The sequence below is a fragment of the Rana temporaria genome, chromosome 9 (genome assembly GCF_905171775.1).
Source record: "Rana temporaria chromosome 9, aRanTem1.1, whole genome shotgun sequence".
Lineage (NCBI taxonomy): Eukaryota > Metazoa > Chordata > Amphibia > Anura > Ranidae > Rana > Rana temporaria.
The window spans coordinates 24,403,524-24,423,540 of NC_053497.1; the positions used below are offsets into that span (position 1 = coordinate 24,403,524).

Below are 20,017 nucleotides of genomic sequence, written 5' to 3' on the forward strand. Positions count from 1 at the left end.
AAAGAGCACCAAAAAACACATAGGTGTGAATCAGGCCTAAAAGCCTAAGGCCCAGATTCACGTAGATCGGCGCATCTTTGTGCCGGCGTTGCGCATATAACGTAACTCTGAGAGGCAAGAGCAGTATTCACAAAGCACTTGCTCCCAAACTTGCGCCGGCGTAAGCCCACCTAAATCAAAGTAGGTTGAAGGAGGGCGTGATCTATTATAATGAAGCGCGACCGCATGCAAATGAAGTACCGAGCGAACGGCGCATGCGCGCGCGTGCTCAGAATCACGTTGCATATACTCCCAAAGATACGACGGCTCAATGCCTACGAAGTGAACGTAACCTACGCCAAGCACCATTCACGTACGACTTACGTAAACAACGTAAAATACGACGGCTGTTCCGTCGATGTTCCGTCGTCCATACCCTAACATGACTTACCCCTGCTTTAGGTGGAATAACTTTACGCCGGACGTACGCCTTACGTAAACGGCGTAGATTACAGCGACAGGCGTAATCTAGGTCATTTACATATTCGACTCGTAAATCAATGGAAGTGCCCCTTGCGGCCAGCGTAAATATGCGCCCAAGATACGACGGCGTAGGAGACTTACGTCGTTCCTAGGAAGCCAAAATTCAGGCATATCTTGTTTGCTGAATAAGGCGCATAGATACGACAGCGCATCCGTGGACTTACGCGGCATATCAGAAGATACTTCGGCGTAAGTCTTTTCTGAATCCGGGGCCTCAGTGTCAATGTACACACAGGCTTTTAGGCTTGGTTCACACCTATGTCTTTTTTTTCAGTTTTGCAGAAACACACCACAGTCGATTTATCATGGTTTCCTTCGGGTCACTTTATCATCTGTTCATTTTATAGAAAGGGCCAGGGACTTTTTTCTGGTTTTTTGTTCCATAGACTTCAATGGATCAAAAACATGTGATAAAAAATGCAAACTGCACCCGGAATATGCAACCTGCATAGGCGTGAACCAGGCCTTAGCAGAGTTTAGGAGCTGCTACGGTTAGGGGAGCTTCAACCTCTCTCTTCTGAATGTGGATAAATCGCATTAAGGATAGTAAAGCTTTAGACGCTGGCCGCAAAACGCGTCAAAATCTGCTGCGTTTTCCTGCTGCCAGCGGTCAAAGTAGGTCATGTTGGTAAAAAAATTCCAGTAGATTAGTAGCCAGATTCAGAGAGAGTTACGCCGGCGTATCAGTAGATACGCCGACGTAACTCAGAATCTGCGCCGTCGTAAGTTTAAGTGTATGCTCAAACTGAGATACACTTAAACCTAGCTAAGATACGACAGCCTGCGCCATCGTATCTTAGGGTGCAATTATTCAGCTGGCCGCTAGGTGCCGCTTCCGTTGAGTTCGGCGTAGAATATGTAAATGCCTAGATACGCCGATTCACGAACGTATGTGCGCCGTCGCAGTAAAGATACGCCGTTTCCGTAAGAGATACGCCGCGTAAAGATAAAGCTGCCCCCTAGGTGGCGTAGCCAATGTTAAGTATGGCCATCGTTCCCGCGTCAAAACTTGTAAATTTTACGTTGTTTGCGTAAGTCGTCCGTGAATGGGGCTGGACGTAATTTACGTTCACGTCGAAACCAATACGTCCTTGCGGCGTACTTTGGAGTAATGCACACTGGGATATGTACACGGACGGCGCATGCGCCGTTCGTAAAAAACGTCAATCATGTCGGGTCACCAAACATTAACATAAAACACGCCCCCCCAAACTTATTTGAATTAGGCGCGCTTACGCCGGCCCCATTTATGCTACGCCGCCGTAAGTTAGGAGGCAAGTGCTTTGGGCCAGATTCACAAAAGAGATACGACGGCGTATCTCCTGATACGCCGTCGTATCTCTGTTTTAGGGGCTTCCTAACTATGTGACTGATTCATAGAATCAGGTTACGCATTGTTTGCCCTAAGATCCGACAGGTGTAATTGAATTACACTGTCGGATCTTAGAATGCAATACCTCGGCCGCCGCTGGGGGGATTTTGCGTCGTAAACCAGCGTCGGGTATGCAAATTAGTACTTACGGCGATCCACGACGTTTTTTCGCGTTCGCTACGTCGCTGCTAGTCTAGTTTCCCGTCGCAAAGTTAGTCGTCGTTTTAGCTGCCCTAACTTTACACAGCCCATGTTAAAGTATGGCCGTCGTTCCCGCGCCGAAATTCAACATTTTTTTTTCTTGCGTAAGACGTCCGGGAATACGAAAGTACGCTATGCACGTCGCCGTTCGAAAAAATGACGTCACTTCGCGCAAAGTACCGCAGGAAATTTAAAAGTGAGCATTCGCAGTAGGTCCGGCGCGGGAGCGCGCCTAATTTAAATGGCACACGCCCCTTTGAATTACGCGGGCTTACGCCGGAGGCCGCCGGCGTAGGTTTTCATTGCAAGTGCTTTGTGAATCAGGCACTTGCGATGAAAACTTGCGGCGGTGTAACGTATCTACGATACGTTACGCCGCCGCACTTCTACGTGAATCTGGCCCTTTGTGAATACAGTACTTGCCTCTCTGACTTAAGGCGGCGTAGCGTAAATACGATACGCTACGCCGCCTTAAAGATACGCGCCCCTACCTGAATCTAGCTATATATATACAATTTAAAAGATAAGTATTTTTTTTAACTCTACAGGGTCTGTTTCAAAAGTCATTATCTAAATACAAATGCTGCTTTTACGATGTGAAAAAAATATATATATATATATTTTTATCCCTATTTTTTCCATATCAGTCATCATCACACGTCTAGGTTCATTAATAAAATACATAAAGTCTGTCTTATTTTTTTTTTTCAATGCCATTTTGTTGACAGTCAAAAGTAGATTCAACATGTAATTTACATTAAGAGATAAGAGATTCTATTTTAGTTGCACACTTTCTCTCATTCACAGCTTCCTTAGCTCAGTGTAAAACAATCCTTTCCCAAATTATAGACTGCAAATGTGGCTTTCAACAATGGAGTACTCAAGAGTCCCCTGTTGAATTATGTTGGTTATTTTTACTTGTGATGAACAGACAGCTATGGGTCCGAGCGCTTAGTTAAGGCAACGTAAAGCCCACGTCCATATGTGGAGCAAGCTGAGTAGGCACAGGGGCTGGTCTACAGTATATAAGCCTCCCCAGGGACCTAGGATCATTAGCTCTCTGTTCTGGTGAGTAGACTTCAAGCAGGCTGTGTATTCTAAAGAACCATCTCAGCTCTTGTAGCTGATTCCTACACTTAGAAAAAAAAGTGTTCTAAAGAACCATCTCAGATCTTGTAGCTCATTCCTACACTTAGAAAAAAAGTATGCCAGCAGTTTAAAGAAACTAGGCTGTGCATCAAAATCAGTAATAGTTATACAACATAATATTGTATTCATTGTAAACGAAAACTGGAGGCTCACACTTTGGAGACTCACAATATGCATTAGATTACATATGTAAAGACATATTAGTTATTTTGTAGAACATAGGATCTTGTAAATGAAAATGCTGTAAATATTAATTTGTTTATATTGTCTTTCTTTTCTCTTTTTAGGGGGCCATCGTATTTTTTTCATCTTAAGCAGAGCTAACAGGTAAGTGGTGAAACACTGGATAGATTGACTGACACTTTATACTAACTTTAGATAGATTGCTTTAGATTAACTGACAAAGAATGCTGTTGGTTCCCCTAAGGCCCCGTACACACGTCCGAGGAACTCGACGTGCCAAACACATCGAGTTCCTCGTCGAGTTCAGTGTGGAAGCCGCCGAGATCTCGGCGGGCCGACTTTCCTCATTGAACAACGAGGAAATAGAGAACATGTTCTCTTTTCGGCCCGACGAGTTCCTCGTCGGGTTCCTCGCTGAAAGCTGTACACACGACCGAGTTTCTCGGCAGAATCCAGCTCCGACCGAGTTTCTGGCTGAATTCTGCCGAGAAACTCGGGCATGTGTACGGGGCCTAAGAGGATCCCCCATGTTTGCTGTCCGGATGACATTGCCATAAGCTGAACTTTCTGCTTCCCCTCTTTGCAAAGGTTTAGCTTGGAGGGCTGGTGATAGTTTCAATGGCATCCCAGTAGAACCCTAAGGCCCCGTACACACGTTCGGACAAAACCGATGAGAATGGTCCGACGGACCGTTTTCATTGGTTCACCGCTGAAGTGGCCTGATGGTCTGATGTGCGTACACACCATTAGTTCAAAAACCGATCGGGTCAGAACGCGGTGACGTAAAACACACGACGTGCTGAATAAAACGAAGTTCAATGCTTCCAAGCATGCGTTGACTTGATTCTGAGCATGCGCGGGTTTTGAACCGATGCTTTTCTGTACTAACCATCGGTTTGGTCCGATCGGGCAGCGGTCCATCGGTTCGGTTTTGAAGCATGTTTAGAAATTTTGGACAGAAGGAAACCAGACCGATGGCCTATACACACGGTCGGTTTGGTCCGATGAAACTGAACTTCGGTCCATTCTCATCGGTTTGGTCCGACCGTGTGTACGGGGCCTTATAGGTTTATATTTCGAATGTACTCTTAAAGCGGGAGTTCACCCGAAAAACAATTTTTAACATTAGATTGAGGCTCATTTTGTCAAGGGGAATCGGGTGTTTTTTTTTAAATCGAAGCAGTACTTACCGTTTTAGAGGTAGATGTTCTGCGTGGCTTCCGGGTATGGTCTTCGGGACTATTTGATTGACAGGCTTCCGACAGGCTTCCGACGGTCGCATACATCGCGTCACGAGTAGCCGAAAGAGGCCGAACGTCGGTGCAGCTCTATACGGCGCCTGCGCACCGACGTTCGGCTACTTTCGGAAAATCGTGACGCGATGTATGCGACCGTCGGAAGCCTGTCGGAAGCCTGTCAATCAAATAGGAACGCCCAGTCCCGCAGCCCATACCGGGAAGCGGCGGAGAAGATCTATCTCTAAAACGGTAAGTACTGCTTCGATTAAAAAAAAACCACCCGATTCCCCTAGACAAAATGAGCCTCAATCTAATGTTAAAAATTAAGTTTTTGGGTGAAGCTCCACTTTAAGAGGGAACATTTTAGCGTAAAGGGGTTGTAAAGGTACAATTTTTTCCCCCTAAATAGCTTCCTTTACCTTAGTGCAGTCCTCCTTCACTTACCTCCCAAACTTGCGCCGGCGTAACGTAAATTGGGCGGCGTAAGCCCACCTAATTCAAAGTAGGTTGAAGGAGGGCGTGATCTATTAAAATTAAGCGTGACCCCATGTAAATGAAGTACCGAGCGAACGAGCGCTCCTGTCTCATAACTTGCTTCTGAGCATGCGCGGGTTTTTAACGTCGTTTTAGCCCATACACGATCATTTTTTACAACCCAAAAAACGTCATAGTTTAAAATGTTGTTAAAAATGCAGCATGCTCGAAAAAAAATTTGGTTGTTTTTCAGAAGCCGAAAAATGATGTGAAGCCCTCACACAATCATTTTAAATGAAATTTTTTAAAAACTTCATTTTTTTCATGCCGAAAAACGATTGTGTGTACACGGCATGAAAGTTTATGACCATTTTAACACTGACCCACTCTATTTAAAAGTAAAACAATGGGTTAGAGTTCCAGTTATATACTCTATATTTTATGTAAGCTCATTAGCCAGTAATATAGTAACAGTAGAGTTTCTCTAGGTGCTATAACATTGTAATTGCCATATCCCCAACAACACACAGCTCTATGGTCAACTGAGGCTGCAGTTAAAACAGAAGAGAGTAGCAAACACATTGGTACCCCAACTGATGTTATGTTTTGTGGTTCCATCTGGCCTCCTGGCTGTGGTGGACCATAGAGATGTGCTAAAATGTACCCACCTCAACAATAATTCCTATTATACTCTGCGTTCTAACACATATCCCGTGCAGAATCTCTATTTTTCTTGTCGAGATTCTGGGCAGATTTCCAGACGAGAAACCTGAAAGCCTCGTACACACGCTCGGTTTTCTCGGCAAGAACCAGCAAGAAAACTGCTGGCAGAGCTTTCTTGCTGAGTAAACCGAGCGTGTGTATGAGGTTTTCAGGTTTCTCGTCTGGAAATCTGCCCAGAATCTCAACAAGAAAAATAGAGATCCTGCTCTCTATTTTCTCATCGAGATTCTTGTCGGCCTGTTTCCCGATGAGAAACCCGAGCGTCTGTATACTTACCTGTCGCCGTGGAAACCCGCGCATGCTCGAAATGACTTTGATGCATGCGCGGTAGCTTCCACGGCATAGGTAGGGTGAAGCAAGATGGCGGCGACAGCATCAAATGTGACAAGCACATGCTCGTCGTACGTGATTACGTCACCACGTTCTTGCCTTTCAAAAGAACTGCGCTTCTATTGAAAGGAGTGTGTGTACACTCGGGCGGCAAGGGATTCTTGCCCGTGGGTATGAGGCTTTAGTTCCCTGTATTGTTTGGACAATAATAACAAAAACGTAATGATTCAATTGTGTCTCTCTTTGGCTTGCTATGCACTAACAATTCTAGTAAATCTTTCTAGATGTTCCTGCTCTAAGGCCGGCCATAGCTGGATCAAAATTTGTCTGGTTCCTGCTGAACTGGCCGAATTTCATTCCGTCTATGGGCAAGCTGTTAGTACTAAAGTACAACCAGCCTGTTGGGTTTATTTATTTTATGTATGATCACTGGTGGTGGCTATAGCTGCCAGCAATGATCATTGTATTCTGACAGCTGGGAAACCCCCTGCTGTCAGATTACAATAGCTACAAAAAATGAAAAGGGGAGAAGAGATCAAGAGCCCTCCAAAAAGAACTAGCTCTTTTTGGGGGGATCTTGATCTCTTCACCCCCTTTCCTTTTTTCTACCATATGACTAGTTAAAGGAGACCGCACCATACTGGTGAGTCTGCAATCAATGGGACATTGCACCATATATTCATACTAATATGGTGTAATGTTTACTATTTAGTGAGCATCTAACCTTCTTCTTTCCAGATTACAATAGCGCAGTGGGAGGTATTCCCCCATGAACACTAACTGTGTTGAGGAGAAAATCAAGCGAATGTTCATTCCCTCAACCCATGGTTGAGGGAAAGAAAATTGTACAATGTATATCTTGCCTAAGGCAAAGGTATAGCTTCACAGGAGTACAAGAGTAATAATCACAGCTGAGCCCTAACAAGCACTTAGGATTTACTTAACCAATGACAATATGGCTTAGTTTACACTTGCAGTTTGGGGGATGCCAGCAAAAACGGGCAGATGAAGATCAATTTCTCCACCTCTCAACTGGCCCCCCCAAGCTGCAAAGGCAGTTATACGGAGTATACACATGCTGCGACTGTGATGCTTTGCATCAAAAATGATCCCACTGTCGTGTTCAGTGGGCATTACTACCAAATCAAATGCGAGTCAATAGTATTTGCGTGCATTTTGGCACGGTGGTGCAAGCTTTCAGGGGATAAAACAGGCAGTAAAGAGGTGACAAATAAGCTTATCAAAGCATTATTAAAAATAAGACATTTTCATACAGAAACCAGCAGCCATGAGTGACGGTGAGATGGCGGTTTTCGGCGATGCCGCCCAGTACCTCCGTAAGAGTGAGAAAGAAAGACTGGAAGCCCAGAACAAACCTTTTGATGCCAAGAACACCTGCTACGTAGATGACCAAAAGGAACTTTACGTGAAAGGTTTGGTCACCGCTCGGGAAGATGGAAAAATCACCGTAAAGACCGACGATAACAGGGTAACTATTATAGCATATTTTTCAGAATAAATCAAGTACTAAACATGATTAAAACATATGAATTAAACATATTATTTTCAATTTCAGACTGTAACAGTCAAAGAAAGCCAAGTTTACCCCCAGAATCCTCCCAAGTATGATAAAATTGAAGACATGGCGATGATGACTCATCTGAATGAAGCTTCTGTACTGTATAACCTCAAAGAACGTTATGCAGCCTGGATGATCTACGTAAGTCCCAATATCTAGAAAAAATGACAGTCAAAATAAAATGTAAAAAATCTGCAAAAAATCTTAATAATACATCCTATATTCTATCCTATTTTTATGCATTAGTTGATGACTGGCAACCAAACTTCTTAATAAATTTAAACCTACCTTGTAAAATAACAGCTTTAGCCTGGAAGTCCATATAGTAAATATTGGTAATTAGCTTTAAAACCCAACCTCCTTTGTAAATTGCTATTAGGCGGAGGGTTCGAAATGCTGAAAAAAGCATGCCCCAGAGCAGCCTGGCAATAGATTTTATATTTTGGGGTAAAATATGGAGTTTCAGTTTAAGGAGTGTGACGTTTAAGGAAATCACAAACTAACATCATATACTTTATAATATATAACAGACATACTCTGGGCTTTTCTGCGTCACTGTAAACCCCTACAAGTGGCTGCCAGTGTATGACCCCAAGGTGGTTGCTGGCTACAGAGGCAAGAAGCGTATGGAAGCCCCACCACACATCTTCTCCATCTCTGATAACGCTTATCAGGCTATGCTCACAGGTACCCGGGCTTGTCTTATTCTGAATGTTTGTTTGATATGTTCAGAAGCCATGTACATTGTTTAAATCCACATTTGCATTTGGCAGATCGTGAAAATCAGTCTGTCCTGATTACTGGTGAATCTGGTGCTGGAAAGACTGTCAACACCAAGCGTGTCATCCAGTACTTTGCAACAATTGCAGCTATTGGTGATTCTAAGAAGAAGGAGTCGACCGGCGGCATACAGGTTCGTACTCAACTTTTAATTAAAACTTTTTTTTAAATCTTGGAGAAGGAGTTGGTTAGCTAAGCAAATGCACTCAATGCCAGGCAGTAGTATAAAGATGAGATGAAAACACATGATATATATAGCATTATCCCACGTAAATCACTAAGGTCACATTTGTGTAATGTACTGCTATAAGGCCATTAAAGATTTAGAGAGAGTGCAAAGGCAGTGTAATCTGGTAAATTAGTAAAAAGCATGGCAGGTCTCTCTTATATGAAAGGTTTAAAAAAAATCTAAACTTATCTCATTTGGAAAAAAGACAAGTTAGAGGTGATCAATTATGAATATACATATATCCAAAGTCAATGTAAAAAAAAAAAATGTTCTACAAAGAATGTGAAAAGGAAAAGGGGATAAAAGGGGATATCAGCAAGAGAATATTTTTCTAATAGTTTAGGAAGGGTTTTTTAAGGTCAATCTGGTTAGATTGTTGAATAATCCTAAGTAATAGCATGCTAAATCCTCTTGTTGGAAAACAAACTAAAGTTATGGTATACATATTAAAAACTCTAGGTGCTTCCTTTGCAATCTTAGGGAGTATATTACATAGTAAATATGTGTTAACAAAGTTATGTAATTTGGGAGATGTGTTGAGTGTCAACGCATAGAGATTTGTGAAAGCCAAGAACGACAACAAATATAGATATGCTCTGATTACAGTCCTTTCCTTCACAGTTAATGTATTCTTTGCAGTGTTCAAGAAATATACAGGTTCAAACTGTATTGGTATCTGTCCGTGAAACTGCTAATGTAATTGGGATGTTATTTACTACATAAAAAGCTGCTCGCTCGGCTTAAAGGACCTTGTACTTGTATTATCAATGCACCAACGTAAAACATCATGCGGTAGCCACCTATACGACTTGCATTTTTCGGATTTTTTTGCCTCTTTGCTTGTTCATATCACTTTTACCTGTTTTACTTGTCTGCTGAATCATTGTAACTCTCTATCCTTAGGGTAATCTGGAAGATCAAATCATCCAGGCTAACCCACTGCTGGAAGCCTTTGGTAATGCCAAGACTGTGAGAAATGACAACTCCTCTCGTTTTGTAAGTATATATGAGATCTATATGTTCATTAGTTACTCATCTTTAGGAACTCATATTACATGGACTCCTTTCTAATCTTCTCATGTCATTTTTAGGGTAAATTCATCAGAATCCACTTTGGTACCACTGGAAAACTGTCTTCAGCTGATATTGAAACATGTAAGAACAAAACCCTCCAATTTCTTCTCATTTTGTAGTCTCTCACATAAATTCATACAACTATTACAATGCAATTTTATAGATCTGCTGGAGAAGTCCAGAGTAACATTCCAGCTGTCAGCTGAAAGAAGCTACCACATCTTCTACCAGATCATGACAAACCATAGACCAGAGGTTGTAGGTAAGGTCATATTTCCTTTCAGATAATAGGCAGAGAAATGAGACCTGCAAACCATAAGCATGTGTTATCGAATGTAGAACTTAGCATTTTTTTTATTGTCATTTGTGTTCAGAGATGCTTCTTGTGACCACCAACCCATACGACTATCCCTTAATCAGCATGGGTGAAATCGTTGTGAAGAGTATTGATGATACAGAGGAGTTCATCGCCACAGATGTAAGTTGTTGAAGTCTTTGAACAAGAAAACTTTTTTCATTTTTCCACAGATTGTATAATTTCAACATATGTACAGAATGTGTTACTAGGCACTATGGGCCAGATTCAGGTACCTGCGCCGCGGCGTAACGTATCCCGTTTATGTTACACCGCCGCAAGTTTTCAGCGTAAGTGCTTGATTCACAAAGCACTTGCCTGTAAACTTACGGCGGTGTAACGTAAAGGCGTCCGGCGAAAGCCCGCCTAGTTCAAATGGGGCGTGTACCATTTAAATTAAGCGCGATTCCCCTGCCCGACGTACTATGCATGCTCCGTTTTGAAATTCCCGCTGTGCTTTGCACGAAGTGACGTAATTTTTTTGAACGGCGACGTGCGTAACGTACTTTCGTATTCCCGGACGTCTTACACAAAAAAATAAAAAATGAAATTCGACGCGGGAACGACAGCCATACTTTAACATGGCTCGTCTAAAGTTAAGCCATGTAAAAACAGGCTTAACTTTGCGACGGGAAAAAATGACTAGCGACGACGTAACGTGGATCGCCGTAAAAGCTCATTTGCATACCCGACGCTGGAAAACTACGCAAACTCCACCCAGCGGCGGCCGAAGTATTGCAGCCTAAGGCGTACAAAGCCGTAAGCCTGTCGGATCTTAGCCAAAAGCCGTTGTATCTTGTTTGTGAATCACAAATTAAGATACAACGCGGCAAATTTGAAAATACGCCGGAGTATCAGTAGATACTCCGGCGTATATCTTCTGTGAATCTGGCCCTAAATAACCAGAGATATTTTTCCAACAGACTGCCATTGACATCCTGGGATTCACCCCAGAAGAAAAGAATGGCATCTACAAGTTGACTGGTGCAGTCATGCATCACGGCAACTTGAAGTTCAAGCAGAAACAGAGGGAGGAGCAGGCCGAGCCAGACGGCACTGAAGGTTTGTTCTTAGTTTTATTTTGTGATTTGTTTTCCATCTATGCCATTTTAGGATTTATTTCATACTATATGTCTTATCTCCAGTTGCTGACAAGATTGCTTATCTGATGGGTTTCAACTCTGCTGATATGCTGAAGGCTTTGTGCTACCCCAGAGTAAAGGTCGGCAATGAGTTTGTCACCAAGGGACAAACTGTAAATCAGGTATGATAAAATCAAGAACTAAAATAACCACATACTCAAAGATAACTATGCTTTCTATAATACATTAACACATGATTTTTGCTCTACTCTTTAGGTCTACAACTCTGTTGGTGCCCTTGGCAAATCCGTTTTTGAGAAACTCTTTTTGTGGATGGTCACTCGTATCAACCAGCAGCTCGACACCAAGCAGCCAAGACAGTTCTATATTGGTGTGCTGGATATTGCTGGATTTGAAATCTTTGATGTAAGTTCTTGAACAGTTTTGGGTTTGTAGGTCTTTCAAAGCAAAGGACCTGTTCTCATTTCTTTATTTTACATACAGTTCAACAGCTTGGAACAGCTCTGTATCAACTTCACCAATGAGAAGTTGCAGCAGTTCTTCAACCACCACATGTTCGTCCTGGAACAAGAGGAATACAAGAAGGAAGGTATTGACTGGGAGTTCATTGACTTTGGTATGGACTTGGCTGCCTGCATTGAGCTTATTGAGAAGGTAATTTCACATATGGAAATGATATTATGAAACCAAAAATTTAGAATTATGTGTAGTTACAGACTTCAAGTAACATTTATCGTTTATTATCAGCCTATGGGCATCTTCTCCATCCTTGAAGAGGAGTGCATGTTCCCCAAGGCCACTGACACATCCTTCACGAACAAGCTGTATGAGCAGCATCTTGGCAAGTGCAAAAACTTTGAGAAGCCCAAACCTGGCAAAGGAAAGGCTGCGGCTCACTTCTCTCTTGTGCACTATGCTGGTACTGTGGATTACAACATCTCTGGCTGGCTTGACAAGAATAAGGATCCATTGAATGAATCTGTTATCCAGCTGTACCAGAAATCTTCAATGAAACTGCTGTCCTTCCTGTACTCCAGCTACAATGCTGTTGATGGTGAGTAACTTCCCTGTTCCTTTCTAATTTTAAGTTTTTTTTGTACTTTTACATTTAGACTAAGATCTATGATGACTCTTCCATTGTGTTTTATTAACAGATGCTGCTGCCGGCAAAGGTGGAAAGAAGAAGAAGGGATCCTCTTTCCAGACTGTGTCTTGTCTGTTCAGGGTTAGTATGACTTTTGTATCTGCATAAAGACTTACATAATTTCTGTCATAGCAAAAAATCCTAATTTATATTGTGTGTGTTATAGGAAAACTTGAACAAGCTAATGTCCAACTTGAGAAGCACTCACCCTCACTTTGTGCGTTGTCTGATCCCCAATGAGACCAAAACTCCAGGTACAATTTTATTATCCTGTTCATGCTGCAAACACTAAACATTAGGAAGGCACTATAGTTTTTGTGGTCACTACTGACATTTATGATTTCTCCCAGGTATCATGGATAACCACTTGATCATTCACCAACTGAGATGTAATGGTGTATTGGAGGGTATCAGAATCTGCAGAAAGGGATTCCCCAGCAGAATTATTTATGCTGACTTTAAGCAACGGTAAATTTTCATGCACATTGTAAACATACTTGTATAGCTTATAGAAACTATTGGATCATAAGGGGTGAACAATGCCATTAGATGTGGAAGTTAAATAGAAAGTTTTAGTTATTTAGATATGTATGGTTTGTTATACACTTCAAGAATTATCACTATCTATTCCATACCTTTTTTTTCTAAAGTTACAAGGTCCTGAATGCCAGTGCAATCCCAGATGGTCAGTTTATTGACAGCAAGAAGGCAGCAGAAAAACTACTGGGCTCTATTGATGTTGACCACACTCAGTACAAATTTGGCCACACCAAGGTATGGCAGACAGCAGTTCCCAGAAAATGGAAGATTTAATAGTTTATAATATTTAAATTTAAAATTACAATTTTTTTTTTTTAAAGGTATTCTTCAAAGCTGGTCTCCTGGGTACACTGGAAGAGATGAGAGATGAAAAGTTGGCACAACTTATCACTCGTACTCAGGCTCTTTGCAGAGCTTTCTTGATGAGAGTTGAGTTCAAGAAGATGATGGAAAGAAGGTAAAAATTATTTTCTACTCACAAAAGTATACTAGTAATGATAGCTATAGAAGCAAAACAAAGATTTTGATAACAGACATATTTACCTGATATGTGACATTTCTTAAACAGGGAAGCCCTCTTTGTCATCCAGTACAATATCAGATCATTCATGAATGTCAAACACTGGCCATGGATGAAATTGTACTTCAAGATTAAGCCTCTCCTGAAGAGTGCAGAATCTGAGAAAGAGATGGCAAATATGAAAGAGGAGTTTGAAAAGACCAAGGAAGCTCTGGCAAAGTCAGAGGCCAAGAGGAAAGAACTAGAGCAGAAAATGATTTCCTTGGTGCAGGAAAAGAATGACTTACAGCAACACGTCCAGTCGGTATGTAGAATTATATAGCAAAACTCTTTTTAAAAAATAATTTACAGTGATATTTAGTTGTTATCCATACAAAAATTCCCAGTTGCCTAAAAGAAAATTGTTTTCAAAAGGAATCTGAGACTCTGGCTGATGCTGAGGAGAGATGTGAAAGTCTCATCAAGAACAAGATTCAACTTGAATCAAAACTCAAGGAGCTCAATGAGAGACTTGAAGATGAGGAAGAAAGCAATGCTGAACTAACAGCTAAGAAAAGGAAGCTGGAAGATGAATGCTCAGAGCTGAAGAAAGACATTGATGACCTGGAACTCACTCTGGCAAAAGTAGAAAAAGAAAAACATGCAACAGAAAATAAGGTATAAGCAACAAGAAACATAAGTTCCATTTCCTGATTCAAATACACAAATGCAAAGTCTACATTCGAATACAGTATAATTATGTATGTTAATCTTTGTTCCCTTAATTATAGGTTAAAAATCTTACTGAAGAACTGGCATCTCTTGATGAAAACGTCTCCAAACTCAGCAAGGAAAAGAAAGCTCTTCAGGAGGCTCATCAGCAAACTCTTGATGACCTTCAAGCTGAGGAAGACAAAGTCAACTCCTTGTCCAAAGCAAAGACAAAGCTGGAACAGCAAGTAGATGATGTGAGTATCTTAAAATAAAATTTCCAATCTGTTGGGTATTTATAAAAAAGGGTCCAAATCATTCAAATAAATGCATGTACTTCTAGCTGGAAGGTTCTCTGGAACAAGAGAAGAAACTCCGTCTTGACTTAGAGAGGACCAAGAGAAAGCTGGAAGGTGACCTGAAACTGTCCCAGGAAACCGTCATGGATCTTGAAAATGAAAAGCAGCAAACTGATGAAAAGCTAAAAAAGTAAGAAGTGCTCGCTATTTATTTATTTTTTAAGAAAAACCTGAAAATTAAGGCAGCATTTATAACTTGTATTAACCTTGATTCACAGGAAGGACTTTGAAGTCAGCCAACTCCAGGGAAAGATTGAGGATGAACAATCCCTTGGATCTCAACTGCAGAAGAAGATAAAGGAATTGCAGGTAAAGGATGGATTACAGGATCCTAATATTATTATATTAATTTCTCATTATTTAACTATGAATTTTAAAATCCCAATAATAATAACCTGCTCTATTTAGGCTCGTATTGAAGAACTTGAGGAGGAAATTGAAGCTGAGAGGGCAGCTCGGGCCAAGATTGAGAAACAGAGAGCTGATCTTTCTAGAGAACTTGAAGAAATCAGTGAAAGACTTGAGGAAGCTGGAGGTGCAACATCTGCCCAGATTGAGGTGAACAAGAAGCGTGAAGCTGAATTCCAGAAACTGAGACGCGACCTAGAAGAAGCTACTCTTCAAAATGAAGCCACTGCTTCTGCCCTGCGCAAAAAGCATGCTGACAGTGTTGCTGAGCTTGGAGAACAGATTGACAACCTGCAGCGTGTTAAGCAGAAGCTGGAGAAAGAAAAGAGTGAGCTGAAGATGGAGGTCGATGACCTCGCCAGCAACCTGGAGAGTGTCTCTAAGTCTAAGGTAAGTAATTTCTTGAAAATACATGTTTCTTTATTCTTTTTGAATCCTTATTCTGGAATGAAGACAATGATTTTACCAAATGTTCTTGTAGGCCAACCTTGAGAAAATTAACCGAGTGGTTGAGGACCAACTGAGTGAAGTTAAGTCTAAGGATGATGAACATCTGCGTTTACTTAATGACCTCACTACCCAGAGGGCTCGTCTCCAGACTGAGACTGGTAGGTTAATGACTGTACTCTTATAATATAAGTAAAATATGTAACAATATAATGACATGTTTAATAGATGAAATACAAGCCAATAAAATGTTGTACAAAACCAATGACATGCCAAGAGTATTTAGAAGAGTGAAGAAATACTTGACTACATGTACTGTTATATGTCTACTAAATGCATTGTTTTTAATGCTATGTGATATTGCTTTCATATGATTCTAGGTGAGCTATCTCGCCAGCTTGAAGAGAAGGAGTCTCTAATTTCTCAGCTTTCCAGAGGCAAACAGGGCTTCACTCAGCAGGTTGAGGAACTCAAGAGACAGCATGAAGAGGAGTCAAAGGTAACATTGTGATGTTACGTTAAACACAAAATATTGAAACAGTACATTTCCTACAATACCATTACATGTATTTCACATAATTCTTATCTGCATATTCCAGGCAAAGAATGCCCTTGCCCATGCCCTGCAGTCTGCTCGCCATGACAATGACTTGCTCCGCGAGCAATATGAGGAGGAACAGGAAGCCAAGGCTGAGTTTCAACGTTCTCTGTCCAAGGCTAATGGTGAAGTTGCCCAGTGGAGGACCAAATACGAAACTGATGCCATTCAGCGCACAGAGGAGCTGGAGGAGGCCAAGTAAGTTAAAACCCGGGAAATTTGTTTTTATTTCAATATTTTTAGAAAAAAAGGAGATTTGTTTTTAACAGACTCTTATTGTACCATTACATAATATTGTTCTTTATTTGCTTTACAGGAAGAAGCTGGCTCAGCGTTTGCAGGATGCTGAGGAACAGGTTGAGGCTGTGAACTCCAAGTGTGCCTCCCTGGAAAAGACCAAGCAGAGGTTGCAGTCTGAGGTTGAAGACCTCATGGTCGATGTGGAGAGATCAAATAGTGCAGCAGCTTCTCTTGACAAGAAACAGAGAAACTTTGATAAGGTAAATATGCAGGCATAATGCAACTGTAATAACTTTAAATTATTTGGATACATATTCTATACATGTCCATGATTTCAGGTCCTGGCAGAATGGAAGCAGAAGTATGAGGAGGGTCAGGCTGAACTGGAGGCTGCTCAGAAAGAGGCTCGCAGCCTGAGCACTGAGATCTTCAAGATGAAGAATGCTTATGAAGAGGCTCTAGAACAAGTTGAAACCCTGAAACGCGAGAACAAGAACTTGCAACGTATGTTGCTTACTTATTACATTTCTATAATTCTTAATTGATGAGACTGGCAAATGCACTGAATAGATGTGTAACATTTGTTTGACCATCTCTTCACCAGAGGAGATCTCAGATCTGACTGAACAGATTGGTGAGACTGGAAAGTCCATCAATGAACTGGAGAAGGCCAGGAAGCAGGTTGAACAGGAAAAGAGTGACCTTCAGGCTGCTCTGGAGGAAGCTGAGGTATACAACTAGAAAACTACAATGATAACATGGATTGGCTTTATTTTGGCATGACCTTTCTGAGTGCCAGTCTACCAACCTAATTTTAAATATTGTGTTTCTTTTTTAAAGGGATCATTGGAACATGAAGAAGCCAAGATCCTCCGTGTCCAGCTTGAGCTGAACCAGATCAAATCTGAGGTGGACAGGAAGATTGCAGAGAAGGATGAGGAAAATGAACAGCTGAAGAGAAACAGCCAGAGAGCCATTGACACCATGCAGAGCACACTGGACTCTGAAATCAGAAGCAGAAATGATGCTCTGAGACTAAAGAAGAAGATGGAAGGAGATTTGAATGAACTTGAGATCCAACTTAGCCATGCCAACCGCCAGGCTTCAGAGGCACAGAAACAGCTCAGAAATGTGCAAGGACAACTGAAGGTATCCCAAAAAAGCACAAATAATCATATAAAATACAAAGCTTTAGTCTCATTCTACTGAAAGTAGTCAGATTGTTGGTTTATGATCACACACTTTTTGTCATCTAGGATGCCCAGCTGCAGTTAGATGATTCCTTGAGAGGACAGGAGGACCTGAAGGAACAGGTTGCTGTGATTGAACGCAGAAACAATCTACAACAAGCTGAGATTGAAGAGACTAGGTCAGCTCTGGAACAAACAGAGAGATCTCGCAAGATAGCAGAACAGGAACTTCTGGATGCCAGTGAACGTCTGCAGCTCCTGCACTCACAGGTAGAATCTCCTGCTAAATATCATTAGATTTAGCAATAAATGTTACCTTATTTCATTAAATGCTAAATGATGCCCCACATATTTGTTTTTATAGAACACTAGCCTGCTGAACAGCAAAAAGAAATTAGAAAGTGACATTACACAGCTGACAAATGAAGTGGAGGAAACTGTTCAGGAATCCAGAAATGCTGAAGACAAAGCCAAAAAGGCCATCACTGATGTACGTATCCATTCTTCTACAAACTCATAGAATAGATTACACGTCAAGTCTACATGCCCACTGACTGTTTTTCCATACTACTTAAGGCTGCTCTGATGGCAGAAGAGCTGAAGAAGGAGCAGGACACCAGTGCCCACCTGGAGAGAATGAAGAAGAACCTTGAACAGACTGTGAAGGACCTGCAGCACCGTCTGGATGAAGCTGAACAGCTGGCATTGAAGGGTGGCAAGAAGCAGCTCCAGAAACTGGAAGTCAGAGTAAGTATTTTAAAAGCAAATGTGGTAAAGATTAGAGAACAAAATATCAAAATTCCAACAATATTTTTTTCTGAAAATGTTCCCCATAGGTGCGTGAACTGGAGAATGAGCTGGAAAATGAACAGAAACGTGGAGTTGAGTCCATTAAAGGAGTTCGCAAATATGAAAGGAGGGTTAAGGAACTCACCTACCAGGTACAGTAACTTAGTACACATACTCAGTATGGAAAATCCTAAGGACTTCTTGCTTTTAGGCATTTCTTGTATTAAACCATTTGTGTTACAAACATGACTTTTATATTCTGAATGCTCTATATTAATTTTATTTTGCAGACTGAGGAAGACAGGAAAAACCTCCTGAGGTTGCAGGACCTGGTTGACAAACTGCAGCTGAAGGTCAAGGCCTACAAGAGACAGGCTGAGGAATCTGTAAGTGCAAACTTAATTTCTTGTAGAAAAACCTTTCCAAAAGCCTTTTCTTCATAGACAAGACTGATTATAATCAAGTTAGACTGTAAACCAAATTTTCAATACAACTTGCAATTTGACAATTGATTAACTTTGTTCTTCAGGAGGAACAAGCCAATGCTCACCTGGGCCGCTTCAGGAAGGTCCAACATGAGCTTGAAGAGGCCGAAGAGAGAGCTGACATTGCTGAGTCCCAGGTCAACAAGCTCAGGGCCAAGAGCCGTGACGTTGGAGGAAAGGTATAGCAGCATTTTTTTAATATTATGCCACTTAATTTACTTAAAATTACTTCTTGTACCTTACATTTTTTCTCTTTATTTTTGCAGAAGGAGAGCGAAGAGTAAATACTTCTAAATGGTTGTAGAAAAATGAACATTACTTACATTATATTGTGCTGATATTTAAATAAATTATTGAAGTTCTTTAAATATGTTGTGGCCTTTTCATTCTACCAAACACAATTTTCATGTAATGGTTTCTACTTTAAATGGTTTCTACTTTAATGGTAGATGTAAACACAGAAATAAATGCAGTTATGAACTCATTAAAAGATGATAAAAAATGTTATGCGGCTACTGTAATTACCTGAATATGGCTTATTATCTGTATCCTCAAATTCCTTGTACAGCAGCCCTTAGATTGGTAGAGGGATGGTCAGTGTTAGCAGCCAATCAGCATGCTGCACGCGCATATGCAGACAGAAAGAGAGATTAGTGTGAGCAATTGGGCAAACTGCTGCTACTCCTTCTCTATCCTATCTTAGGCTGGGGTACGGTGGTGGCCTAGCCTTATTGCTTAACTGCAACAGTGAAATGTCACCAGCCTGGCTGTGAATCTCAGGATTAGATTGACAAAAATACAAACCCTTTGAATACTGAAACACCTCTAAGTAATAAGCACTTCAACTCTGTATTTGGCCTGGAGTTCAGCTTTAAATATTGCCTGGCCCTTAAAGGAAATCTCCCACTTCTGGATTTTCAAAAAATGTAAGGTGTATATGAGTGCAATTCAAAAATGCAACTGGTTACAGTCTACATTTACTCTTCAACTCACCTCAAGAACTATACTGGTCCACAAGCAGGGCTGGACTGGGACAAAAAATTGTCCCTGGACTTCATCCAGACTGGCCAACTTTGATTTTGCAAACACGCACAACAAATCAGGGTCCCCAGAGCCCCCCTCATTACATCAAAATCCCCAGAGAGTCCCCCCTTGCATCAGGGTCCCCAGAGAGCCTCCCCTATACATTAGGGTCCCAAGAGAGCACCCCCTTACATCAGAGTCCCCAGAAAGCCCCCCTTATATCATGGTTCCCAGAGAGCCCCCCTTACATCAGAGTCCCCAGAGAGCCCCCC

General features: G+C 41.4%; 1 protein-coding gene across 1 annotated transcript; it reads left to right on the forward strand.

The window, feature by feature from the left end:
* Positions 1-3,468: 3,468 nt before the first annotated feature.
* Positions 3,469-19,090, forward strand: LOC120913197 (myosin-4-like). Its single transcript, XM_040322980.1, has 39 exons — positions 3,469-3,571; positions 7,469-7,681; positions 7,769-7,912; positions 8,302-8,458; positions 8,545-8,684; positions 9,684-9,776; positions 9,872-9,935; positions 10,018-10,116; positions 10,229-10,332; positions 11,133-11,271; positions 11,355-11,473; positions 11,568-11,717; positions 11,796-11,966; positions 12,060-12,366; positions 12,467-12,537; positions 12,623-12,710; positions 12,807-12,924; positions 13,107-13,230; positions 13,317-13,453; positions 13,565-13,820; positions 13,931-14,173; positions 14,287-14,463; positions 14,550-14,695; positions 14,784-14,874; positions 14,974-15,363; positions 15,455-15,581; positions 15,801-15,919; positions 16,020-16,216; positions 16,335-16,518; positions 16,597-16,762; positions 16,863-16,987; positions 17,099-17,407; positions 17,515-17,718; positions 17,813-17,938; positions 18,025-18,195; positions 18,285-18,389; positions 18,528-18,623; positions 18,767-18,901; positions 18,989-19,090. Exons 2-39 carry the CDS (start codon positions 7,481-7,483, stop codon positions 19,004-19,006), a joined length of 5,811 nt encoding a protein of 1,936 aa, XP_040178914.1. The 5' UTR covers positions 3,469-3,571; positions 7,469-7,480; the 3' UTR covers positions 19,007-19,090.
* Positions 19,091-20,017: the final 927 nt, after the last annotated feature.

Excerpts from the sequence above, each read along its gene's own strand:
- LOC120913197 (XM_040322980.1), top strand. The coding sequence starts at position 7,481 with ATGAGTGACGGTGAGATGGCGGTTTTCGGCGATGCCGCCCAGTACCTC. Across the intron at positions 7,913-8,301 it reads ATGCAGCCTGGATGATCTAC|ACATACTCTGGGCTTTTCTG; the intron begins GTAAGTCCCAAT and ends AATATATAACAG. Across the intron at positions 8,685-9,683 it reads AGTCGACCGGCGGCATACAG|GGTAATCTGGAAGATCAAAT; the intron begins GTTCGTACTCAA and ends CTCTATCCTTAG.